This window comes from Lichenostomus cassidix, chromosome 10 (assembly GCF_008360975.1).
Source record: "Lichenostomus cassidix isolate B80296 chromosome 10, HeHo_3.0, whole genome shotgun sequence".
Classification (NCBI taxonomy): Eukaryota; Metazoa; Chordata; class Aves; order Passeriformes; family Meliphagidae; genus Lichenostomus; species Lichenostomus cassidix.
In genome coordinates, this window is record NC_139491.1 from 9,972,089 (window position 1) to 9,999,393 (window position 27,305).

Consider the following 27,305-nt stretch of genomic DNA (forward strand, 5'->3'; position numbering starts at 1 on the left):
CATAAATTTCTCTCAATTTCTTAGAATTCTCTAGCTTCAGTTGAAATAACTGATTTTTTTGGAAACAAAACAAAACAAACAAACAAAAACATCAAACCACAGTTCTTTGGAAAAAAACCACACAGATCTTGACAGACTATGACTTAACACAGTAAACTGGATTCTAGATGAGGGGATACTAATCAAAAAATATCAAAGGAATTCAATCCTGATTTGGACAATGAGGCATCTATTTTCATGTTATACTTTAATGAGAACTGTTTTAATTCCCAGAACCTGATTTTGAAGTTACATTACAAAATAAAATACTTGAACAACATTTAGTTATGTACATTCTGCTCCAAAAAATGGACTGTGGAAATTCTTTACATTTCTCTTAGAAATACATACAAACCACAGCAGAGGCCAACAATCCAGTGGCAATTAATAGACACAAGTCAACTTAAAGGAAAATTACCTGTGGAAAGTTTTAATCTGATACTGCTTCAGTAACAGCATTTCAGTGTCTCTTCAGACTGCTTTAAGCAGTTTGTTCTCCTTGCCCCAAAACACTATCCCAGTTTACTCTGCAGGTTGTATGGGTACTTGTTAGAGTACAACTTTCACAGGAAAAGATGACAAATATTAAGAGCAGGAAATTAGGAGTTCACAAAATTACAATACAGAAGAGTCCAGGCAGGTGTACACTGTGTGAGTCATCTAGAACAGAAGAAAAAGTAAATTGGCTGTGCCCCTGTGATATCTTCCCATACATTATTTTATGGAAAACTTTACATAGCTTACCCTTTATCTTACTTCAAAACACATCACTTACAATACTACTTAAAAAGAAACACAAATATGAAATAACTTGTTTGTTAGACTGTAGGAACAAATAATTTAAAGCTCTTTTACCAGTCTAGACAATTTGTACATTCATTTTAATGGGAGTTCACAACAAGTGCTGCAAGATAGGAATTACATTCAGAGAAATGGATATCAACCTCCATTTCAAAGTTATCATCAGTACACACTAATAATCATCAATTTGAGTGAGGACAATGTAACAAAAAATCTCTTATATAGCCCCAAAGCTCAAATAATTCATTTGTTAAGGAAAAAACATTAAATGCAGCAGTTTTCCCACAGGTTGCTGACTTTCACATGAAGTGGATTTTTTTTTAGTTTTGGTTGTGTTTTATTTTGTTACACAAGATGAAGAAATTACAGCTCCTAACCCCACAAAAATATGCTTAGACCACACAGGTCTTCCTGATAAACCATTACAGAAGCAACAGTTTCCTGGTTTAACTTAATTGTTTGTGGAAGCACAAATTCATTAATCTTTGCATTGTGCACACATCAATTTTGACAATCTTTTAGTGTTCTGCTTCCCCCCTGCCAATCAATTCAGCTGGGAACTTATTCAGAAGTTACTTTAAAGCTGTTCTTAATTAAAAAAAAAATTAAGATTGCTGCAATGAAGTGAACTTTTAGGCAAATATAAAAGTATTTTCTTCAGTTCATTAGAAGTGGATCAAACTAAGACTGCACAAGAAGTCAGTATTTATGGTCAAAGACAGATCCCAACTGCTTGAAACAAAGGAGTTTCAGTGAAAATGCAGCCACTGAAGTATGGTGATGAGAACTGAACTTTAAGCAGTGTTCTGCATTCTGTCTGAAAAACATGTGCCAGTCATCAAGTATCTGTCAGAACTCTAAACACCAAAAGAACAGATGAAAATAGAAATGGATCTGTACTTAAAACTATGATGCCTAGTTTTCCTATATACATATAGATATATAAAAATTAACTTACATTGTAATAATATTAAACTGCATAGCATTACAAAAGAAGGCAACTTGAATGGCTGAAATTAAAAAATGTGAATGTTACCAACTCTATTATTACCATTCTGGAATTTATAATACCACAGAGTAGACTGTTGCTAGCAACAGCTATAGCCCAATATAAGCAAAATCTGCCTTAAATCCAGTGAACGCAGAAATCATTAATTCAGACAAGTTGTTGCATGCTCTGCTTTCATGTCCTCTTTGCAGGTTTTGCTGTTAACTGTTTCTCTCTTTCAAGTTCCTTCTCACGCTGCTGCTCCCGTTCCAATTCTTCCTTCTGCCTCTTTTGTTGCAGCTTAAGTGCTCTTTTCTAAACAGAAAAGACACGAAAATAATTTTTATAGATATATTAAAGTTTGAGCTACAAACAGAATCCCTCCCATTCTCTCTCTCCAACACATCCTCCTTACAACTGAATGTAACATAAACTGTTCATTTTTGCTTCATCCCTCCAACTTCCAGCTTACTGTTCAGAAATGGCAAGTCTGTGATCTACACTGAGAAAACAAACTGGAGTCCCTTCAGGCTCACTAAAAGTCATCCTTTGAGTATACCTGACAAGGCTCTTACCATGCAATTTGCTGCCTCCAAGAAAAATTCTCTTGTTGAACACACTGAAGGACTAATGCTGCCAGAATGTAACCAGAGACTGTCTGTATAGCATGAAGTCAGTGAACTTATGCCACTGTTAATGGTACATTAAATAGAAGGAGAGATTCTTGCATTTGTGGCAATCTAGTTTCCATTGAAAAGAAACTGAAACAATGAAGAGAACTACTTAGAATGGAGTAGATTAAGCAACAGAACAAGGCATGATTCTGATACGAACTAAACATAAAGATGACACTGAAAATTAGGAGTAGTTCAGATGTGTAAGTTGCTTGAGCACCATTAGGAGCAAGTGAAAGTTTAAAAACATACTTGGAGCTACTGAAAACACTCTTTTAAGATAAATCTCCATTTTAATCAGAATTTTCAGCATGCATCCAAAACAAAAGTGGAACTCAATAATACATGAGCAAATATCTCTATTGGAAAATAAAAATATTTATCCCACTTACCTTTAACTTTGATGTTTTCTCATGGAGCATCATCATTTCGTTTCTAATATTCACTAACTTGTTGTGATAGTGTTTAGCTTCTGAAAACTTAAAAACCATAACTGTTAAAGCAGTGACTGCCAAGTTATAACAGTTGTTTTATAAAGCTACGCAGCAAAATAGCAATCAAAAACATAGTGATTACCAGACCAGTTTGAAAATGGAACATGTTAAAGTTTATATATAAAATTTATGTATTATTTATATTAATATAGAAAACTACTACTTCTCAACAGTTACACCCAGTAATCTAATGAATTATGATTCACAAAACAGAACAACAATACTACCATTTTATGCACCATATATGAGTGTTTCATGCACCCTTCCTGCTAGTCTGGGGAGGTGCACAGAGCTTATGTTGGAGCCTCAATCCTACTGGAAAAATGTGTACCTTTGCTTTGGCTACTGGCTTTGAATAGCCAATCTCACTAATACTGCCTGATTGAGCCTGCTCTCTCTTCCCATTGCCTTTCCTATTTAAGGAAAATATGCTGATTCCCACCCTCTCCATAAATTTGTCCCTAATATCTGAACTGGTTTTCTTTCTGTAGGTCATTAAGATCAAGGAAAAGACACAAGCTGCTATTAATACTTCAGCAAGAAAATCTACATTAATCTAGAATTTAAAAGGCATTACTGGTACTTACCAAAGCATTGATATCAAGAATGGAGTTACACTCTTTGAATTTTGAAATTTCTTGTTCTAATGTTTCTAGCAATACCACTTGGTTCTGTCTAAAACCAAAAAAAAATACATAAACCCAAAGTAAAGCAGCACATATGCTTTTCAACCAGCCCTTTAAATAGGACTTTCAGTCATAACAGTATGAATACACATTTCCCAATACCAGATTCCTCTTAAGAATTGTTAGGTGATTTCAGTAGAAACACGAGTTAATGATTTTAGAAAAATCCAGTCTGTTACTTGTTACACAAATCCAGCTGGAATCATACAGCCTGGATATCCAGGATGAATATCCCAGACCCCTGAAGAGGCACTCTCCAGGCTGCAGTGGTTGAATAAATGAAGAACAATTAGCTCTTAACTTTCCACTTCGGTGCTTCTGTGTCATGATGCAGGACTAAGTTATTTCTGTACAGAACTTGTGTGGATTCCTGGTGCTTATTAAGGATCCTCCATCCCACACAAATCAGCTCAACTCTTTCCAGACAAAGGCTGTCCTTGGCAGCAGCAGGACCACATCACGTGTAGTGAAACCCAACCATGTACCCTGCAAAACCTGAGATGGATTTGTGTAAAGCTCTTTCCAGTATCTTTGTATCCATGGCAGATCTGGTCTGCATTTGAAATCATCTACTCTCAGTTATCACTGAGATATCAGTGTACAAAGAACTCTTTACCTGTTTAGCTCCTCACTTGCATTTTTCAAGTGTTTTGCAACATAGGTTAGAGGCTGAACAACAAATAATATATCTCACTACAGGTTGCCCTGAAAACTGCTTGTCTCCAAGCAAAATAAATCCAACTTTCAGCACACTTTTCCACTAGAGAAATGAACAAGCATTTAAGAAATCTATGTCTTCTGTTCTGCCCAGCTTAGTGGATTTTACATTCTTAGTGTTACACATTCTTCAGCCAAAGTGCTCACAGGCTAAACTTCAGCTTACACACCCCCCTGGTACTCGCACAGATCACTGAATTATTCAGGCTGCTCCAGTCAGGATACAGGAATGCTGATAAACTATATTCCAGTTAAGGGGAGCTGGCACATTATACTGAAAGAAGTAGCAGACAAAGAAGAAGAAACTTCACATATATGAAGTTGGTTTATAAATCTGCTTACGTAAGTTCCTGCAGAGCTGATTTTGATCGCTGAAGATCAGGCAAATAATGGGAAATCAATCCTTCAGTTAGCTGCTCCACAGCTTTCTCATCTATTAAAGGCAGATCTTCTACGACTCCTTCATCTGGAGATGCATCACTGGGACCTACACCAAAGAACAGCAAGGCTGAATGTGACAGCTCAGCATCCACTGCAAGTTTCACACAGAAGTTAAAATTCCCCACACTTTTTCAAGTAGACTGGGCTTTCTTTTTCCTCCTCTTCTTTATTCCTCCCTTATTCCCAGTCCTAGATCACAAGCTTACTGGTAAACCCTTTTATGTGAATACCAGCAGAATAGACAGGAAACATGAGTGCTCCAAAGACATCTTACAAAAAAAAAAAAAAAAAAAAGAGTACTCCAGTCTACTGAGGAGTAAAATGGGCAACACCAGTTGTTCTGACTATGCTTCAACAGTACTAAAACATTAACACTCCCCAGCCTTTGCTTTCAAAGGCAGAGGACAAACTAGACTATGAAAGGTCTTTGCCAGTCATTCAAAACACACGAAGAACTCATTGGAACACGACATGCCGAACTCCAGGAGTTTGCAGGAGTTGGTTCACAAGTACTGGACGTTTCGTCAGGGCATGCTGTGATTATTTTTTGTCTGCGGAGCCCGTGGAACACAAAACCCTTTAACCTACAGCCCCCCAACCCCCTGCACGGCAGAGAACGCAGCCGCAGGCAGCATTTCGCCTCCAGAGAGCCCGGCCGTGTGATCGGGGCGGTGCAGCCCCAGCCTCTCCTCGGCTCTCCCCGCGTCCCGCCCGGCCCGGCCCGGCCCGGCCTCCCCTCACGTACCCAGCGAGCGCCCGGGGCCGCCCGCCGCCTCCTTCCCGTCCGGCCGCTCCGCGCCGCTCATCGCTGCCGCTCCCGGCGCCCTCGGGCAGGGCGGGCAGGGCAGGCAGGGTCCGGCTGCCCTCACCGAGCGGGGCGGCCCGGCGCCCCCCGGCCCGCGCCCCGCCGCCGCCGCACCATAGAGCCGCCGCTGCGCTCCGGGACGGGCCGCCGCGCCGGCCGCGGAAGTGACGCGCAGTGACGATATGAGATGACTGACAGCGGGGTCGCGGCCGCCCGCCGGGGCGCTGTCGGTGTCGGAGGCGGTATCGGTGTAGCGGCGGTCCTTCCCGCCCTTTCCCTCCGCTCCCCGAGGGTGCCTGACCCGCCTGGGACGGTCGGAGGCCGCCTGGCCCCGGGAGCAGCGGCTGTGGCCGGGCCGAGCCTCGGTGTCCGCGGGTTGCAGGCCGGCGGAGCTCCGGGTGGCGCAGGGCCACACAAAGCGCGCTGCAATGCACCGTCCGACCTGCAGGGGGCGAGCGGTGCCGGGCGGGAGCAGCGCAGCGCAGCGCAGGGAGCTCTGCTGCCGCGGAGAAAACAACTAACATACATCACTGCTCGTGCCTTTCTTAGGGACAGCCCTGTTCTTGTGCTTCATGGAGTCGTAATTTATTCTGCACACAAGACTGCAAGAGCAAAGACTTGCTCGAAGGGACCCAGAAGGATCATTAAATCCAGTTCTTAAGTGAGTGGCCCATACGGGGATCGAACCTGTGATATTGGCGTTATCAGCACCCCAATCCATCCAACGTGCATATATATATATATATATATAAAAATCACTTTTCTATGGTATGATAGGATTTATATTTTTTCCCTCTTTTACCTATAAAGGTATTTTCAGAAAATGCAGGTGCAACTATAGAAAGAAACTAATGAAGCACCACTCATTTTTTTAATGCAGTATTTTCATAAATCCCCAAATCTTCAAGATTAAATTCAGGCAGTCCCCTTATTGCTCTTCAGAAACAGACCAAGGCAATAAAAATGAGCTTTTGAGATGATTGGTCAACCTTAAAAGCAACATGTTTAACAGCAAGATTGTTGCAAATTCTTTTTTATTTTTCTTCATATGCATATTCTAATTAACTGTTGATGGAATAGTGACATAATTGTGATCATGAGATTAAAAATTTACCCATTTTTCTTTTTCTGCTTTTTTAAAGAAGCAACACCAGGAAATTAAGTTAAACAGACTCAAATCAAATTCTTAATTAAAATTGGTTAGCAATTTTACTTTCTTTTGGTTGGGGGAAGAACTTTTGTTGCAAGTTTCACTGGGAAAGACTTCTCAGCTTCCAGATGGAATTTCTAGTAAGAGCAAGTGAGATAATGACTCTGAAATAGTCTCTCTTGAGATGTGGGAGTTTCAGATTTGTGCTCCTGCTTTGCCTGTTCCAGGCCTTCCCACGTCTTGCAGAAATAGACTAAGGATTGGAATAGAAAACTGGTATCTGGTTTTCTAGACAAATGAAAATTTAACTCTTTGTCAACTCAAACACTCCAAAAAAGAGATTGATAGAAAACTTTTCTTATTCATTTTCTTCTGCAAAATATCCTCTGTTTCACAGTGACTACTTCCCAAATACCTATGTGTGTAATACTGTTAACACCAAATAATCGTGTTTCATTTTCATTTTACATTGTAGCAACTGTGTTCAGAAACCGTTAATGCAACACTGTCACACATTTTGGATTTTATTGTTGCAACTGATTTAAGCAGTTACATATATTGTAACAGTGCCCCACCCCATAAATCAGAGTGAAAATGGAGTAAAATTAGCTTGAATGGTGTAACAAATAGGATGTTTTAAACCATCAGCTTTGGAAGTGGTGTATGACTTCAGGGATGACCATATGAAAAGGAAATACTTCACATTAATAGGTAACCTCTTAAAGACTCTCCGTCCCCATTAAGTAAATGAGACTGTAGAAAGAGCAGAGCCTTGGCTGTCACAATAAAGAAATGGAGTGTAGCAGGCTGTTACAAAAGGTTCTGTTCAACAGAGGCTCATCTTACCGAGGTATGACCTGGTTCTTCACTTGACAACACTTCAGATCTGGTCTTAGTTATTCAGTAAAAAGTGAGCTGGCAAACCTTGGGGCACTGGTTGTGCTAGTCCTCCCAGCTCACTACCCTTCCTCAGTGCTGGAAGTTCCTGTTCCTGTAGAAGCAGCAAAGCTCCCATGCAAAGCCCAACATTTTAAGACAGTTTTAAAGGCAGTTGTTTTGGTGGCTCCAGGAACCTGGCTGCTCATGCCAGTGTGCTCTCACTCACTTGTGCTGGTACAAGTGCGGGAACTCTTGAAACACAGAGTGAGTTAAATCATCCAGAAAGAACAGAAACATTAAAAATGGGTGAACTGGAACACAGCTGGGAGCATTTTCCTAGGCACCAAGGCTGGCTTAACAGGTTCCCAGCCTTGGCTGCTCATTCCGACTCCCACACTGCCCCCTGAGTTGTCATGTGGATGTCAGTGTGAGTTGAGATCATGGAAGCAGTCTCAGTTACACATTCAAATATATCCAAAACCCTTCCAATATACATTGTTTAATTCTGGCCCATTTCAGGGACCCACTTCACTGTCTGGCCCCTGAATATTTGTGCTGTTGGGGGAATGATGAGGTGCTTGAAAGGACAGGAGATGGCACTGCTTTAGCCGTTTGAGAAAAAATGACTTGAGATTACATGCTCAGGAGAACAGCCACATTGTAAAGTGGCAAGGGAGCTCCGACATAGCATCATACTGTCTATTTTTGGATATCATTAAGAGAACAACAGTAAGCAACCTCCACCCAAGGGCAGGATTTACCACCCAGGACTCCCCTCGTGCTGGGCCAGTTCCAAGAAGGGCTCACTGTCCTGCAGCACCGCCCCGATGCCTGCCAGAATCGCCTATCAGCCCTCCACCAGAAAGGGAGGGCCCTTCTCTAAAGTCCTGCACTTCTACTCAACTCTCCGGTCTTCACTTGGTAACTTCCTTCAGCCAAGTTAAAAACCAAAATATGTACTTTCTCTCAGACAGGCATGATTCTCCAGAAACATTGAAGGCTTTGGAAACTGAGTGGATACACTAACAGAATTCGGCCACAGTTACAAGCTGGTGCTGAACACGTGTAGGCTGCAAATAAAAAGAAAATTTATAGTACTCAGATCAGTGAGGAGGGGGAATAACCTCTCAGAAAAATTAATAAAGGCAAAAATCTAATTACTCTTAAGTTAGAGCAGAGTTATGAAAGGAATTATACAATAGCACTGTCCCTAACCTTTGTTTCTCCTTACATCCTTTAAGAAATGCTCAGAAAAGCACTTCAAGTTTCCTACAGCACTGCCTTAACGCAGTTACTGAAATAGTGTAAAGAGCTGTGCAATAACAGAAGAAAAAGAGAAAAGCAACACAATGCAAAGTTCTGCCTTTCAAAATCTGAAGCCGGAGCACGGGACTATGCAGTTGAGGCTTCCAGAGAACATGAAAACAGCCTCTTGTCTATCACAGACCACCATACCTGCATTGTATGGCTCTAGCAGATCTGAGCCTCTACCTCGCAAGACATTTACCCATTGAATAAACGCACGCAGGGGCGGCAAACAGCCCCTCGGGGCGCTCGGGCCCCTCGGGCCGCCCCACGAGCCCCCAGCGCGGCCCCCGCTCCGCCAGCAGCACGGGCCGGCGGGCCAGCGGCAGCGGGACTCGAACACGCGGCCCGACCGCTCGCGCGGCGCAGGCGCGGTGCCGGCGGGGTCCGCGGGCGCGCAGGGGACGCGACTCCCAACCGCTGCTGCCGCCGTGCGCGCGGCCGCCCCGGGAGCGCGCAGGGATTGCGGGGGCGCGCGGCGCCCGCCCGCGGCGGTGCGCGGAGCGGAGGGATGTGACGCGCACGGCAGCGGCGGCGGCGCTCCCCCTGCGCCTGCAGGGAGGCGGCCCCGCGCCCGGCGCCGCCTGCCCGGGCGCGGCGTGAGCGGGGCTGCGCCGGCCGAGCGCCGCGCGGGGCGAGCGGGGCTCCGGCGGTGACAGCGCCTCGCGGCGCGGTGCCCGGCGCGGGGGCGGCGCGGTGGGCCGGCGCTGCCGGGGCGCTCCGCGGCGGAGCCCCGCGCCGCGTTCCGTCCGGCCTGCGCAGGGCCCGGCGGGGCGATGTAGGGGACATGTCCTGACGGGACGACGAGCGGTCGGGGCGCCGCCTGCGAGGGCACAGCTGCGCCAGCGGAGCCTCCCGCGGCGGGTCGGCCGCGCCCGGCGAGGGCCCCGAGCGCCGCCGCTATGGCCGGGGCCGGGCTCTGGACCAGCATCAAGTCCCTGCTAAGGAGGAACGAGGACCCCCTGTTCCTGAACGACTCCAGTGCCTTTGACTTCTCGGACGAGGTGGGGGACGAGGACTTCCCCAGGTTTAACAAGCTGCGCGTGGTGGTGGCGGACGACGGCTCGGAGGCGGCTCCGGAGACGCCGGTGAACGGAGCGTCCCCGGGGCTGCCGTCCGACGACGAGTCCCTGCTGGACCGGGACATCGCCCTGCGCAGCGCCCGGGCCGGCCGGCCGGACCCCTGCAGCGGCTGCAGCAGCCGGCGGGAGCGCTCCAAGCAGAGGAAGGTGAAGAAGCGGCTGACGCTCGCTGCCCTCCTCTACCTCCTCTTCATGACGGGGGAGCTCATAGGTGAGTCGGGGGCCTTCTGTGCCCTCCCTCCGGCACGGTGCCTCGCAGCTTGGTACGCTGCTCCGGCCTTGGCTTTGAGTATTGACTGAGGGAGACCAGAGAGATGAGCTGCACGTGCAGTATAAGAGGGAATAAAGTCCACCTGCATTTTCCATGAAAGAATTTGCAATTTCCCTTACATTATTAATTCCCCGAAATGGTATAAAATCTGCATATTTTTCTTTGTCTAATGGATTTTTATTTTCCCTTGTAAGTTTTAAAGGTGTTTTTAACAAAGGAGAAGTGGCATGAACAATTTCAATCGCAGTATTGTTTAATCACTGCCATAAAATCTTGCTGTGTTTGCAACAACTGAACAAGAGGGAAATAAAATTTCAAATGTGACATTTACCATAATAACAAAATTAATGCTGGGGGGGTATTTGTCCTTATTCACCAGATACAGCAATACACACTGTTACTTAGAACTGAAAAGACAAGTTCTGAGCTATCAATGGCAATCCAGTGAAGAAATCACTCTCTTGAGAACTTCTTGGTGTCCTACTGTGTTCTTGGACTAGCATATGCTCCATCCAGACATAAATCATATGAGCACAGTCAATTAAAGTGATAGGTATTTTAACACTTCCTGCTACAATGTATAAGAATGCCATGTAGTTGCATTAAATTATTTGTGGTCTTCATTTGTTAGTACTTGCAGAAGTGTAATGGGGTTTTACCTGAAAATGAGTTCCTATATAAGCATCTCATGGTTGGTCAAAAGAATGAACCTATTGCTCAAATCCAGGTTTTATTGCTCCCTCCTAATGACTATGCTGTGCAGGATGAGGAGAACCTTTGCATTATACAGCAGTCTGTACTGAACAACTGTGCTTATCTAATAAGCTATAGCAGCACAGACTTGGAATAAAATGTGAGTGTGCCTGAGATGCATAGATTAGCTATTAAATGTTATGCCTTTGCCATTGTCTAATCATCTTTACAAAGTTCAGTATTTATCTTTTAATCTCTGTTCACTTACTGTGTCCTATTACTATCTGTTTTTTGGATACATCCATGCCATGCAGTGCAAGTGTCTGCTGGGTTTGACTCAGCCTCCTGAAAAATACTTAAATGCTCTCATCCACTGTCCCCTGACTGGGAGTTGTGGGGAGCACTACACAGTGCCAGTACATTGATGTATATGTTGAGCTAGGTCTCTGTGTTACAATTAATTGCTTTTAAATTTCTTTAATTTCAACATTCAGGTCTGAATTAGAGCTAATCAAATTAATTGCTTGCCATAATTCACACAAAAAAATCAAATCATAAAAACTTTCTGGGAGAGAAGAACAAGAGATGCCTTTGGTATAGTAGCATGGGACCTACATCTTCCTCCTGACTTCTGGAAATTAAGTGAATGGAGTGCTCATGTGAACTGAGCTCATGCTCTCGGATGCTTTTGTTAGGACAGCTGTGAATTGTGTTTTTAAGACAAACTTGTCCAAGATGGACAGAAAGCAAAATCGTTGCTAGAGGATAAATAATGCAGTTTATCCCACAGCTGTAGGGAAAAAAACCCTAGGAGAAAGGTTCCATTTTTCAGAGAGAGAGACCAGAATATTGACTGTGTCTGCACCAGGTTTTTTTGGGGCCTTATTTCAGGAACGTGGGTTAATGGAAAAAAGTGGTTTTGTCCTTCTGCATGTCTCAGTATGTGGCTGGTCATTAATAACGCTGCCACAATACTTCAGCTTATTATGGCTAAGGCACTCTGTGTCAAACCTGTTGTGGGGATTTGCCTGAACACCTCCATTTGCCCCCTGGCTCCATGTTTTTGCTCTGGTTCAGATTTTGGTTCAGCATGAATTCAGGTAAATTTGATAAGCAATAGTGTTGTATTTTAGGTTTAGACATCCTTTAACATACAACCCATGCTATATTTTAGGTTTAACATGAGAGTGATGTTAGTTGATTGTATTATTATCAGAGTTCTGATGTACACTGAACTTAGTTCATCTGAAGGACCTCTTCCTGAATAATATCTGAACTGTTGGCAGGTTGATGCTCAGGTCACTGGGAGTGTTTCTGTTTGGGGTTTTGGATCTGATTCATGCTGTTGTAGACCTCTTGATAGCTAGTGCAGGGAGAGCTCTAGAAATAATAGGTATTGAGAGTAAATACTGTCTCATCACTGTCATATCATCTGGTGTTCTTCCCGTACAGTCAGGACTTGTGCAGGCTCAGCTCGGCTGGATTTGTCTGTACAGAATGTTAGTGCTGTACTGTGAGCTCGTCCTCCTCAGGCCTGGGTGTGCTGTTTCCAGCCATATTTCGTTCTTTGGGCACAGAATCAGACAGCACTGAGGGCTAGACCTGAAAATATTCGGGCATCCATCTTCCACAGAGAATTAATAGAGGGTTTGGATATCTCTGTACTTCTGTGGATCGCGACCTGAATTACTTGTCACAGGGCAAGTAATCATCACTAGAAGAGTAATTAGAATACAGCCCCCAAGTCCTGGGTCAGTGCCCCACCTGTTTAATTTATTTCACTCCAGCTTGTATTGTGTTCTCTTCTGCTGGTTTCCAATTTCTGGTCTTCATGAATTGATCTGAAACTCAGATATTTGGGAAACTCTGATCGTATAGGATATTTTAACTGACTTCCTTCTATGATCTTTGACAGATTTGAGTTTCTGAGAAAAAGGCAGAAGGCTCTATCAGATAATTTTTTCAGTAAAAATCTTTCTGCTGTCTGTTACCAATGTCAAGATGACGGAAATCTCGTTTCAGCAGCTTTTTTTGTGAAATCTTGATTGGCGTATTTTTCCCAAACTCATTACCCCAGTCCATCTCAGTGTTTCTTGTTTAACTTGATGAACAGTCAGATAACAATTTACACTTTGGGGAAACCACTGTGCATGAAGAAATGAAAAACATATTGCAAGTCCTAGTTAGCTCTTCTGACAGGGTTTTGATGTTTTCAGCTATGTTTAGAGATTCCTAATTGATCATCCATAAGGACAACTGCTGTCCTTCATGGGTCACTGAAAACAGTGGTGAGCCATCAAGCTGTCTATTTGTAAAGGTTATAGATGTCTTTTTTTCCAAGTTGCCTATTGTGTTTAAACAGCCCTTAGGCAGTATGTTTAACCAAGCAATGAACTGCTACCTTTAGAAACAGAGAACCTTTGATTTCAGAATTTCATAAATGGCAATTATGTTTTCTTAATCCACATGCTGCATTATGTTTAGCTTCAATTCACCTGAATTCCTTCCTTATAATTTTATTTTGAAAGCCTTAAAAGTGAAAGGCTACCTGAAGTGGAATTGACTTTTCTTGGACTGAAGCAATTCTCAAAATTAACACATATGAATCAACATATGTACTGTAAATAATGGTATGTGAAACTGCTGAACTAAATGTCCTTAGGTAAAAATTATTGTTTCTTCTCTGTTGGCTATAAAAGAAGCTGAGTTGCACTTTTCTAAGTATTTTTTTTAAATTATGGAAGAACACAAATTAATTCAGAAAGGAAAGGTGTCATTTTACTTAAAAAGCTGCTGAATTGCTAAATCTTAAAAGCTCATTGTTTTTGAGCTGCAATGGCCTTTTGGAGAATTTCAGCCTCAGAAGAATTTGATGCAGAAAGTTCTGAACAATTGAAGAAAGGGGACGGAGGAACAGAGCTGTTTGACATGTAGTGCATTTGGTAGTTACCCACAGCACAAGCAGTACTGCAGTACAAGCTGCACTCCCTGTTTGGCTGGGGAGGAGAGTGAGCTCTGCCTGCAGGTGTGTACATGAGAACACACACAGCCAGCCACACACAGGTTTTATGACTAGTCTTAAAAGCAATCTGCCAATTGTCAATTCCTGTTTGCTATTTCCTCTGGTCAGCCTCTTCACTAAGACAATTTTAATTGTATACGAAGATTTCTTTATTTGAAATGTTAGTTGGAGCCTCAAGCCTGCCAAATGGCACACCAGCTGCATGCTTTGCTCAGTACAATTTGCAGACTGCACGACAATCTCAAGGTAAAAAGAGAAACCAAATCGTAGCTGAGCTGACACTGAAGATGTGATCTTTTCTGAGATAATGGGCTTACCTTCAAGCATATGGAAGACAACACAGCCTGTCCTTGATTCCCCTTTGTATAAAGGATATTTAAGTGAGAGGTGCATTGTTTAAATCTCTCACCCATCCAATAGTAGCACTAGCAGTTGAGTTGGAACGAAGATATTAACCTTTGATCTCAGATTATTTGTCTCAATGCAGCTCATAATTACAAGAAAAAATTATGGTAATAAATAACAAAGAAAAATGCTGTACAAGTGAAAGTCATTGTCTGCAATTGATATTGGCAGAACTCACACAATTCTGCCAGGACAGGGAATAATTAAGGTTAAAAAATAACATAATAAAAATAAAAAGGGGACAGGGTAAATTTCCTGGATGTTGAATCTTTGGACTTCTGTTCCTTTTCTGTAATGTCAGATGTTTAACAGATGTAGTTTAATAAAAGGATCAGTGGATTAAACACGTGTGCAGTAATACGTAGAGAAAAGATACAAAACTGTTTTGGACCTGATCCTGTAAACATTATGATGCAAGTAGTCTCTGTTAGAATAACAGGAGTGAATCCCTTCTATGTTACTCTTAGTAGAAAGCACACTTGACTGCACTTTTAGCTAAGGTAGCTTTGAATTACAGCATGGCATTTCGCTTGTAATGGCAAAACTCTCCCCATGTTTAGCAAGTATAAGAAGGGCTCTGTGTACTTAATGCACTGTTCTGAAAAGAAATAACTGCAAGCTATGCAAGAAGATACTATGTAAAATAATTTAAAATGTCTTGTGTCCTGACTTTTCTAATTATGTTTTCAGGTGGCTATGTTGCTAACAGTCTAGCAATTATGACAGATGCACTTCACATGCTAACTGACCTTAGTGGTATTATTTTGACCCTCCTTGCTCTCTGGCTGTCTGCAAAATCTCCAACAAAGAGGTTCACTTTTGGATTTCATCGCTTAGGTATGTAATATCAGATTTTCCTATTACAGAGTATTTTAACCAACAACTGTAAAGAGCACTAATTCTACAAGCATAGGTAACTAGAAAGAAAGTAGCAACAAACCTGAGAGTTGCTTTAACTGATTCTTAATGTTCTTTCTGGGCATTGTGGATACACCACATAGGTTGTATTGCTACAAGGGAATAGATTAAAAGAAAAAAAACAAAACAAAAAAAACTTGGCCAAAAGTTTCATGGCAGAATTTCATTCATTGGGAGCAGGGCAAGTCTCTCCATCTCTGTGGAACCAGGACTTAGCAGAGTCACAGTTAAATTCTGAATGCTTGATTCATCTTCCATTTTAAAGAGGAAGGCTGGGGAATTGAATTCATGATGACACTGTAGGTGCAGGAGCTGTGCATGTCAGCCTGTTGTTGTTCACAACAGATTATTGCCAGTGCACAGGATTTACAAAATCTTGTTGACTTCAGCAGAATTGGGATACTGGAAAAAGGTCCTATTCAATGTGAAAAATTACATTTTAATCCACAACTAAGAAGTTATGTAGAACATATTATTAGAGAGCTCTGCCCTGCCAGAAGTTATATAAATCAGTGTTCCTCTTGCATTCCCCAAACCACAGAAAACTGAGGTCAAAATGTCCCATGGTTTGCAAAATACAGCAAGTTACTTAACCTCTGTCCATTTTCAGTGTCTGTAAAAAGAAGTATAAACAGAATTGTGGACTAATCCTTGGAAGAATATTTTCAGGATTCATTACTTCATGTTTGGAAATGTAATGATGATAAAGGGTGTTTTCATGTGGTTGCTAACTGGATATAATAATTCATAATATACAGCTGCAGGTCTGTAGACATTTTAGCAAAAGCTTCAAAGTATCTTTTTTCATGAAGTAGATAATTTCTGGAGTCACAGCTTTCTACAACACTCTATAGCATACATTTTTCAAGGAATTTCAGTCTTGTGTAGTCACTATTTGCAATTCTTATTTTGGCTGCTAGAACAGCAGTAGAATTCAACAACTCCATCACTCCTTGTCATTTGTCATCAGTTAGTCACTAGTGCATGAATGCATAACTCTGTACACTAGCTAAGCTCTTTGGGGCTCTAGCAAGAAAGCATTAGCAATGCCAGCATTTCCCATTACAAACTTTTCTTTCATGAAGTTTTAATTTTGTGATAGGAGCTCCCCTGATACTGAAACCTGACCTTGCAGGTATGCCCCTGGCATTTGCTCATACTCTCCAGAAGGATGTTTGTTAGAATTTATACATACTTTAACCCTATTTCAAAATCATTTGGGTAGTTTATGTGTCTTTGAAACTTTTCTAAAACCAAATAGTACATACATTGAACATGCCATAGCCTAGCTTAAAACAGGGCAATGAATGTTAAAATGTTTAAGTTAAAATTTAACTTAAGAAAAATAAAATAAATTTATTAACCATTAAAATCTTACTCAGTGCTGTAAATTTTCACTGACTTTTTCACTATTGTGAAAGAAGAAATCCCTGAGGATTCCTGCCACCTCATTTTCTATATATTTTTTTCTTTCCATTTTACTGCCAGGAAAAATACTAGCCAGACTGATCAGTGGTGGTCGATGGGCCAGATGTAGCCAATAAATTTAGTCTGTACTGTGCTTCTCCCTAGGAGAAGCTACAGAGAACAGCTTCTCAGTTCTGCACCAATTGCTCCTCCTTTTCTGCTCTCAGTGCCAGTAAGTGGTCACAGACTAGAACAGGTTGTGGAATGTCCATGGTTGGAAATACATGAAACCCACCTGGAAGCAGCCCTGAGCCACCTGCTGGAGTTGACCCTCCTTTGAGCAGGACTCCACAGTTTCCAGGGGCTCCTTTTTACTTCAACCATCCTGCATGAGTAGCAGCAGTGCAGTTCTCTCTCTCTTGAGGAGGAGGATGAGAGTCTGGGGCTGAGGAGAAGAGTTTCTGTGGCTGCAGTAAGGAAGAGGTTGCAGTAAGTAAAGGTCTTGCCAGGGACCCCCAAAGTACAGAAGATGAGATGGTTCAAAATTACTGCACAGAGTCTTTTTAAAAATCACATTTGTGAAATTTATATGCCTGATTTTAGGCACCCAGTCTGAATGCTGGGGCCTGAGGGCCCAGTTTCACACATCAGCGAGTGCTGGCAGTGGAACAAAGCAGTTTCTAGGGTATATCCTCGTTGTAACACATTTTGCCAAGAGACCTATACGTAAGGAGCTTGTCAGCAAATAATATCAGCTCAACAATAGCTTAAATTTCACAAGAGAGATGTTAAAATATGTCAGAATGTTAAAAATAGGGTACTGATTGGGCATCTGTCACAGAAAAAGATGTGGAGCATTTGTTTAAAGCTGGGAATATGTGCAAGAACTGTTTCATCACTGACCTGCTTTGCATTGTTTTAAGATACCCCATACATTCAGTAGGCATGAAAACGTTCTAATGAACAATATTCCTGGTACTTGCTATCATTTTTGTGTGTAGAATGGTGAACTTTCAAACTTGTTCCCATAAACACTGCTTTGTAAAAGCAACAGACCTTTTATTTGCCTACTCAAATTCCAGAAGGAAGTTAGCACTAATTTTCATTTATTTGAATTCTCTTTGAATACATAATATATCTGTTCCATCTTCAGTTTAATTCCATTTTCAGTGGTGAAAAGGAAGCTGACAGATTCAGGAATGGGTTAGAGAAGTGAAGACAAAATAATGGAAATTGCAGTCATGTCGAAAAAGAATTAAATTCTTGAAGCCAAAAATAGTTCCGTTTCACCACCAAGTGCAGATACCTCCTTTTCAGCAAGACACTGAGCAGATTTAAGCATAGATATGGAACCTGGCACTTTTCCATTGCTGCAGAGACAATGTTAGTAATGACAGAATCAGACAGTCCACTGAGACAGTGCACAGTTCATTTCACAAGAAGTGAAAGATCTCAGCACAAATCTACAATGCTGACATGACAGTGACTGTGGAAGAAACTGCAAGGAAAACACTGGTTTCCATTGCAGAAAGCATGGGTTTAGATTGTAAAAGCACACTATATTATTTCTCTGGTAAATGCTAATGGGCTATGGCTTCACAAGTTTTTTAAAAAGCATTCTGGAAAACCATCTAAGCCATGTATTGTGTATTTTTAGGGCTGTTGCCCTGAATAATCTGTCATCTTAGTAAAGAATACTTCCATTTGCGTGGATATTTCCAGAATTTTCAAGTTGCTCTGAAATAATCTCAGATTATGACAGTTGCCTTTCAGAGCCTTGTTACTGCCTGGTAATGCTGTTCCTCATCCAGGCATTGACACACTACCCAGCAGCTGAATGCGTTGGTGTGAGCTTCTTCTCTCATAATGATGTTAATAATTCAATGTATGGATCAAGTGATTTTGGTGGTATTAAAATGCTGATATAGCTGCATGTTTTTTTTCTGTAATAATTAAAACACTTCTGTGTTAGAAATGACATCTGCAGTAACCAAAGTTGTACTGCATGCTGACAGATTCAAAGCAGAGGGAGAAAAGAGGTAATTCTCAGATGAGTGTTCTTAGAGCTATGGTATAGCCTAGGGCAGAATTTTGCCCTTGCTGGGGAATAAATGAGGGCAACATGTGTGGAACTAGGGGAAAGAACAACCATTACAGTTCCAAGTAAATTAATTCCACCTCTGATCTTAGAGTTCGCAGAGGAAGGCTGAGATCCCAGTGATCCATCTGGCAAGTGACAGTAATGAGCATTATGCATAATGATTACAGATTACTCAGGCATGGCTGCAGATTTACAGACAATACAATGGAGTGAGCATTAAGGTTTTCCCAGTGCTTTTTGTAAAGCCCTGTATTAACTTAGTTATAACTGAGACAGTCCCTAATGGGCTAATGTTTTCTCTGTCAGCTGTGTTGCTTTTTTTTTTTTTGACTGACAGAGAAATACCTATATTCTATATAGGAGGACGTTAAAACTGTAGTGTGGACTCATCCTCCTCAGGTTTGTGTGCTATTAGCAGCCCAATTTCATGACTCAGGTACTGAGGCAGCACAGAGGTCCTGACTTATAAAATACTCAGACCTGTTTACCTCCCATCTGTACAGCAGGAACCTTGTAGAGAATGTACCCAATTTCCACAGATGTAAATGGCAGCAGAAAGTGCAGGGCAATGAAATATTAGTTTTTATTAATTTTCTGATTTTGATCTTTATTTAGATATATGTTTCCTTTTGGAAGTCCCTGCTGATCAGATAAAATTCCTATGCCAAAGGAATGGTCATAGTGCACTTATTTTGTGAAATATTAATATTTGGTAAATATTAGATAATGTTAAAACAGCATATCACAGCAATACAGACACTTATATTAAGCAAGCCTTTGTGGCTGAAATCTGCCTTAGATAACATTTATGAACACATATCTCAAGGAGTTTAAAAGTGTCATGTGTTAGGTTTCTTTATCTTTTTGCAATTTCTTCTCCACATTGTATCCTAAATACAAAAGGATATATAAAAATAATTTCTAAATCCAGCTTAATACTGGACACTTAAAATCAAGGTTTCCCTTATTTGTGGGTACGCTGGTGATGTTTGAGACCACCTATCCTCATCACCCCTGGATGGGGACTTTGCCTGTGACTTCTCAGGCAAATGTTTGGGGTTGTCTGAAGAAGTCAGGCTCATCACCTGTGCAGAAGTTTTCAGAGAAAACATAATTTGAGGTGTATACTGATGACAGGGACGTGTGAAGGAGTGATTAGAACAAACTCCGTTGGTTAATCCTGTTCTACAAGTTTTATTTGCCACACAACTTGTTAGTTTATATTAGGTATAATATGCATGAAGTAGTTAAAACAAGGCCCTGTCCACATTCTAATTTGGAAATAGAAATAGATCTGAGACACATTTTTGTAATGTTTTTTTCCTTTCTGTTTGCAGAAGTACTGTCAGCCATCATTAGTGTATTGCTGGTCTATATCCTTATGGCATTCCTCTTGTATGAGGCTGTTCAGAGAACTATCCATATGGACTATGAAATAAATGGTGACATCATGCTCATCACAGCAGCCGTCGGCGTTGCAGTTAACTTAATGTAAGATCTCTCTCTCCATTAATACTCATAAATGTATTTCTGAATAAACTGCTAATTCATTCATGGCCTGTAACTTTCTCATGGGATGTAATTTTGCTGGACCTCTTAATTTTCAAAACCAAGAAATGATACTGAGAATTACTTTTTCAATTATTTGGTTTAAAATGAAACAAATCCTCCCCACCCAACAAACCCTAAAGCCCATTTCTTAAGGCATTTCTCTTCTTCCACTTTCAGAATGGGGTTTTTGCTGAACCAATCTGGCCACCTTCACTCCCACTCCCATTCCCACTCTCACTCTCATGTACCTCAGTCGAGCTCTCCGAGCACAGCCCAGGGCAGCAGCCATGGGCACAGCAGCCATGGGCACAGCAGCCTGGCGGTGAGAGCAGCGTTTGTCCATGCCCTGGGGGATCTGGTACAGAGCATCGGGGTGCTCGTGGCTGCCTACATCATCCGCTTCAAGGTGAGCAAGGACCTCTCCTTGAGAGGGGGAATTCCTTGATTTCAGCTCTGGTGTTATAAGTAAAAAGGGGCCTGTTTTTGTAAGTTGTTAGTTACCTGTGATATTTTATTATAAGCTTGATACATTCATGCAAAGTAAGCAAAACTGTCTTTATCACATATATTGCGACTATTCAAACAAAAAAAAATTCACGAAACTTGGAGCTAGAAGTAACTGTGATTTCTGAGTCATATTTTTGTAAGCTTATTTTCATACATCCTTTAACATTGTGAAATTTCCCTTGCAGCCAGAATACAAGATTGCTGATCCTATATGTACATATGTATTTTCCATCCTGGTGGTTTTTACAACAATTCGAATTCTGTGTGACACGGGAGTTATTATTCTGGAAGGTAAGATCTGTGCATAGTCTGCAGTACTTTACATGCCAAGTACCAGTGAGCACTGGCCCTTTCTTGACATCTCTTAAGTGGATTTGGCCTGGACACCTGTCTGTCTTGGTGCTGCTTTAGTCTGGTGGCTTCTTTATGGCTCCTCTAAATTACAGCAGTCTTCAGGTGTCTTTGACTGTGGCCAGAATGACACAAGTCCTGTCTCTGCTCACCCTTTACCATCAGGAGATGGGACAGTAAAATGTACAGAACTTCCCTGTGTGTGTGCAGTGACTCTCAGCTAAATCAAGTGAACATTTGCCCAGACTCAGTTCTACACTCTCACTTTAATTATTTGTACAGTTAAAGTGAATGTGAATGCAGGTAAGAGGAAGCAACAAGCTTAGGCCAAATGCCTGTCCTGTGTTCCCCTTTCCTACAAGTGCCCTTGTATTACTTGTGTGCATCTACTGTTCTCATAGGGGAAGCTGCAAGTTAAGAGTGGTATAAAAAGAAGGAAAAAAAGGGAAGAAAAAGCTCAACATTGGCTAAAGGATCTTATCTTGTGTGATATAGAGGGAAACATGTCAGCAACATTCCTTGCATTATCATAGCTTACATGCCAACTATTACTGCTTGATCTAGTACTATTACTTTATGAAAGTGAAGATGTTAGGGTTGGGAGAAAAATCCTCTGTTTTAGCTGCAGATTCCTAACTGTCTTGTGGATTATTATTGACTTTACTTTTATTGTGTTACGGGGTTAAATCAGAAACCTCAGAATCTTCAGTCAAGTGCTTTTGCTGTCACTTAAGATTAAAAAAAAGTCCAATGAAGTGGAAGTTCACCAAGAAGGCAGAAACGATGAAATTTGCTGAAGAACCATCAGTTAGCTCTAAGGCAATAGATTCAGCTGAAGAAAATAAATAAGGCAAACTAATGAGGTATCAGATTCCAGATGTTTTGCGTTTTAGCTGTTTGCATGGGTATCCCAGTTGTCACAAAAATCTCCAAATTAATGACGTCATTAAAAGTGATGATACATGGGCTTTATGCATGCTAGATAACTTTTCCAACTCAGATTCAAGATCTCCAGAGAATGGACTTGTGTTTATGCTGGAAACTCCTGCCACAACATTAAGGGTCTTGAAGTTGTATCAACTTTTGGTATTAACTTAAGTTTGATCATAATACTAGGAATGCTAAATTAAAAAATTGAATGGATATACAACACAAGCAATGAGATTCTAGCTTTTAATAGAGATTTATAAGGCAGAATGGAAGCCCATCACAAGTGTGATGTAGATACAAGAGTTTAAGTCCATACATCCTGGGAAGAAGAAAGCTGTACAAATGCCAGGCACTTAGCGAGTTACTTATGAGCTAAGTAAGTTTTGATGGTCTCCACTAGAAGGAAAATTTTGTTTCATATGAGCCAATCCTAGACATTGAACTTTCAAAAGAGACAGTACTGGAACTAAAATAATTTAAGAGGCAGTAAGACACCAGGTTCAGAGAAGTCATGCAAAAAGTCTGGAGGAATTTGAGAAGCAAGTGGCTGAACTCCTCATAGTGTATATAAAGAAACTCCATAAAAATAGAAGATAAGCAGTAAAAGCTATTATAGAAACAAAACTACTCAGAAAGAGTTTATTCAGTACTTGTATTGGTTTTTGAACCATGTTGATAATCTAAAATTTTGATTCTCCCCTTTGTATGGATAAAGGGTGGTGGTGGAAGCTCTAGAGGTGCTGTGGCTGCTGAAAATACCAAAAGGATTTGATCAGTGCAATCACTGATTTGCAGAGATGACACATTGTAAGACACAGTCCTCTGTGTTAACCACTGCATGTGGATTACTGTAGTCTGTTAATGTGGTACCAGGCACCTGAAGAGAAGTTTCAGGAGACAGGCCCTAGCGTTTTATTTTTTAATAGATTTTGACCTTCAAGTCTGGCCTAAGCAGTTACTAGAGGTTAGAAGCCGCAGTACAGTTGTCAACAAAAGTACATCATTGCAAACGATCTAATGTTGGCTGTTGCCAGAGAGAGGATTCTGGACAGGACAGATTCCAGTTGAGACAGCACTGCAATTCCTGTACAGCTTCTGTATCCATACCAGGTTTAACAGGCCCATTTCCATATTATTTTCTGCTGATAACATGGAAGTTACTAATCACTTCCAACAGCACAAATTCTAATTTTTTTGTCATTGAGATCTGTCATGACATTTTATAGGCCACTGAGACTTTGCAGAAGACAGAATTAATTTTATCTCGTGTTTGGTATCACAGGAGTTCCAAGGCACTTAAACGTGGATCGCATCAAGGAAGACTTGATGAAAATTGAAGATGTTTATTCTATAGAAGACTTAAATGTTTGGTCTCTCACTGCAGGAAAAACAACTGCCATCGTCCACTTGCAACTAGGTAAACTGCTGGATAGCATAATTCTAAATTAAATCCAAGTGTAGGAAAAAACCCACCACTTCCTCTTCATATTATTAATTAAGTTGAACTAAAATATCATTCTGGGGAAAGAAAATCTACTAACTCTGGTTTTGTACAGCAAAGAATAGAACACATTGGCCCAGAAAGACTTGGTGTAAAGGAAAATTGTGCAAATAAAATATATTCATACCAAAATATCCAATGCAGATTCTTTGGGTGGGGCAGGGGGAACCCAACACAAAATTTCTCCTCAGAAATTTTCTTACATGTTTAAGGAAAAAAAGGGTGAAGTTCTATCACCTGGAACAGATGGAACAATCTAACGTATGAAAAATAAATGTTTTGCCAAAACATGTGCTGATTCAGACATCTAACTATACCACAAATATCAGTTCTTAGTAAGAAAGTTCAGGTTTTTGGGGGGGAAAGTATCAAACGCACACTTGATAGAGTTCTATCAAGAGAGATGTAAAATAATAAAGAGAGAGTACACAGTGACCACAAGAACAATATTAAATTAATAAATGAGTGTGAGCAAAAATTATTCTCATCGGTAACACTGTGATAAGTTTGAGAACATTTGGATTGCCCAGGTTTCTTAAGGAGTGAATTTATTAATTATTTTCTTAATTTTCCAGTTCCTGGAAGTTCATCTAAATGGGAGGACGTTCAGTCCAAGGCCCGACAACTGCTGCTGAACACATTTGGAATGTACAAGTGCTCAGTCCAACTTCAGAGTTACAAACAGGAAATGAGCAAAACCTGCGCAAGTTGTCAGAGTTCCAGTGCCTAATTTCATATGTTTTGGGAGCTGCTGCCTTATTCTTACCTTGTGTAGTCAGACTGAGAGCAATAAACGCAAAATGAAAATTATCCAATAGTAACCATTAATATGTGGATTTGTACCATGGGACATGCAGCAGGGAGAACTGGTGCTGCAGAAAGTGCAGTGGTTGCCCTACAGAACACGTAGTTCACTCTCTCCCTTGTACTGGTTTATTCAATTTATTATGATTTTGAGACAAAGCTGGTTTTGGATTATTGTTTACAAACTGGAACGTGGCTCTGCAGATACCTCACAAATTACAGTCCAATATTGTCCTTTAATCATTACACCACAAAGTACCTGCACTCCAAATGGAGCATCAAGTATTCAGTATTTCAGTCAAAAGTCTCTTATGCTGATCATACCAGGGTTGCACAATGTATCATGATCCCCAAAGTCATTATTCAGGATTTTTGCAATAGTAATTTTCATACAGTGTCTCAAATTATTAACACATAGATTAAGTTGAATTCTTGTGGAAACTGTCTCTCTGGAGATACTGCAAAATACAGAATTTACTGTACCCAGACCAGAAATTTAGCTTTAATCTGGGCATTCAGAGATCCATATAGGAAGATCCTTGCCCAGACTTCTGGTATTTAACTAGAGACCCAACACTGGACCCAAAGTGTTTTAAGTGATCAGTTATCTTTAATGTATTTTAGAATAGGATTTATACATTAGAAACAGGTTATTTATTTTACAAAGTTTTGACTTGTAAGATGAATTTATTATTAATAATCTTGAATGTCTAAACCATCATTTGATTCACGTTAAAAGGCCAGTTGATTAGCATGCATTCTAATTGTAATTAATAAATGTTCTGTAATTGATCATTTTTCCACGATTGTTTTGTTTTAAAAAAGTCAAATGATAGAAGTGATGTTTAACATGGAAATACTCTCAAATGCAACCTACAGGTATGTGCATCTAACAGGAAAGTGGGAAGTAGAAGTTTTAGAGATGCACTATTCCATCCATCACAATCTCTGACCTTTTCATCTTTGCTTTGAGCACAGCATGGCAGCATCCCGACAGGAATGCCACTGCAATAGCAGTTCCCACTACTTAGCTTATGAATAAAGCAAAATCCAAGCAAGCTCAGTAATCTAATGGTGTTGGACAACAATATCATAACAACCTACAGTGGCAGAAATGCCCTTTTGTATTTACAGAGAGGAGGCAGCCTGAAAAGACTGTGTATTCATCTGGACAGCTCAGAGTCCACCAAGTGGAACTGTTTGGCCTCATTGTGGAACCCCTGTATTTTGAATGTACACGAGATACTAAATCTTAACACTAAGCTATCATACACCTACAAGCTCAGATTTAACCTGCTTCTGAAGTCATTGGCGTTGAAGAAGCTAAGGGCAGGAAGAATATGACCTTCAAAGTTCAGAACATGGGAAGAACTTGGCTTCAAATATTTTTTGTTTGTTCTGTACTTTCATCTTTATGCAGAACTTCCACTGACATCTAAAGTAGTTCTCTGTATGGATCAGAAAGGAACATTTTTGCCCAGTTATGGTTATTATGATACTCAGCTGTGAATACTTCAGCTATTGTCTGTTTTGAAACTCATTAGGGTTTCACATTTTCATCAGGCTGATTTGTATCTGCATTTGGTGGTAACAATCTTGGCTTCTTCCCTTTTTGGAGTAGGGGGGCACATGATGAATTTTTATTGATGAAAACTGATAGCACATTGTGAATTTGGACAAAGTGCACAGAACACTGGATTGTGTTTGTAACTGTTTGGGCAAGAAACAGGAACACTCATGTAAAGCATGGGAGCACAGGCAGCTCAAAAGCAGCACTGTGCTTGGGAAGGAAATGCTGCAATACAAACACTATCATTAATTAAGCCATATCACAGTTCATGAAAAATGTGCATCCCATCCTTACAAACTTACTGGGAGAAACACCCCAAACCACAAACAATAGGTATTTTGCACATACTAATGCTCAAATGGGTTTTAATTAAATTGGGGTTTACAGTTGATGTAATTAGATGTTGAAGTACAGTAGACATGTATTGTATTTGCAGTTTTTTAATAATTTACTATACATTTGTTTAATTGAAGAAAACAGGTGTGTTGCTTTATTGTGGTTTTTATTAAATCAATTATTAAACTTCACATTGTCTTATAAAATATTTATTTGTATTTCTTGTCATCTTTGAGTTCTTACAGCAATCTGATTCTTACAGCAGCTGTGTTTTGAAATGTTTGAACACTCAATTTTAATTCAGTTTGCAGATGCTATAGATAGAATGAATTAAATATGTCTTTAGTCAGAACAATTTAAATCTGGTTATTTCCTATACAATAATTACACTTTAAAAAATATAAGCTGACAAAGTATGTTGGAGTATCACGATAAAGCAACTGGCAAAACATTCTTGAAACCTTACATTCACCCTTGAGGGGCCCTTGTTACCACGGTCTGTATACTGGAAGTTCAGAGAAAAGGCAACAGAAGATGAAATGAGCATAAGGAATAAAAGAATCAGTAAGTTTTTATAGATACTTCAAGATCATTTTCAGTATCAGCTTAGAGAAAAGGGGCATTTTCTCACAAAGTCTAGTGTCCTTCCAAGCCAGATTATTTCATGTGGCTAAGATAGTTTACACACTCTTACACTATTCTTTTCCTTCTAACAAATCCTCTGCTTGAAATTAAAATCCATATACTTGACAGGAGTTCTTTCTAAGCAAAAGACTTGCAAGATCTGAGCAGGTTTCCACAACTAGTATCCCTGGTTTCCAGAGCTGTGCTGGAATGCTCTTGCTGACTGAACAGATGAAATCCTGTGAAAATTCTG

General features: G+C 40.7%; 2 protein-coding genes across 2 annotated transcripts; one reads left to right on the forward strand and one right to left on the reverse strand.

Moving 5' to 3' along the window:
* Positions 1-232: 232 nt before the first annotated feature.
* On the reverse strand, positions 233-6,030 carry BLOC1S6 (biogenesis of lysosomal organelles complex 1 subunit 6). Its single transcript, XM_085070554.1, has 5 exons — positions 5,586-6,030; positions 4,742-4,886; positions 3,584-3,671; positions 2,895-2,981; positions 233-2,143 (listed from the first exon to the last, which is right to left on the reverse strand). Exons 1-5 carry the CDS (start codon positions 5,644-5,646, stop codon positions 2,024-2,026), a joined length of 501 nt encoding a protein of 166 aa, XP_084926680.1. The 5' UTR covers positions 5,647-6,030; the 3' UTR covers positions 233-2,023.
* Positions 6,031-9,483: 3,453 nt separating this feature from the next.
* Positions 9,484-26,634, forward strand: SLC30A4 (solute carrier family 30 member 4). Its single transcript, XM_085070557.1, has 7 exons — positions 9,484-10,272; positions 15,143-15,289; positions 20,216-20,369; positions 20,607-20,835; positions 21,122-21,227; positions 23,500-23,634; positions 24,294-26,634. Exons 1-7 carry the CDS (start codon positions 9,882-9,884, stop codon positions 24,446-24,448), a joined length of 1,317 nt encoding a protein of 438 aa, XP_084926683.1. The 5' UTR covers positions 9,484-9,881; the 3' UTR covers positions 24,449-26,634.
* The last annotated feature ends 671 nt before the right edge of the window (positions 26,635-27,305 follow it).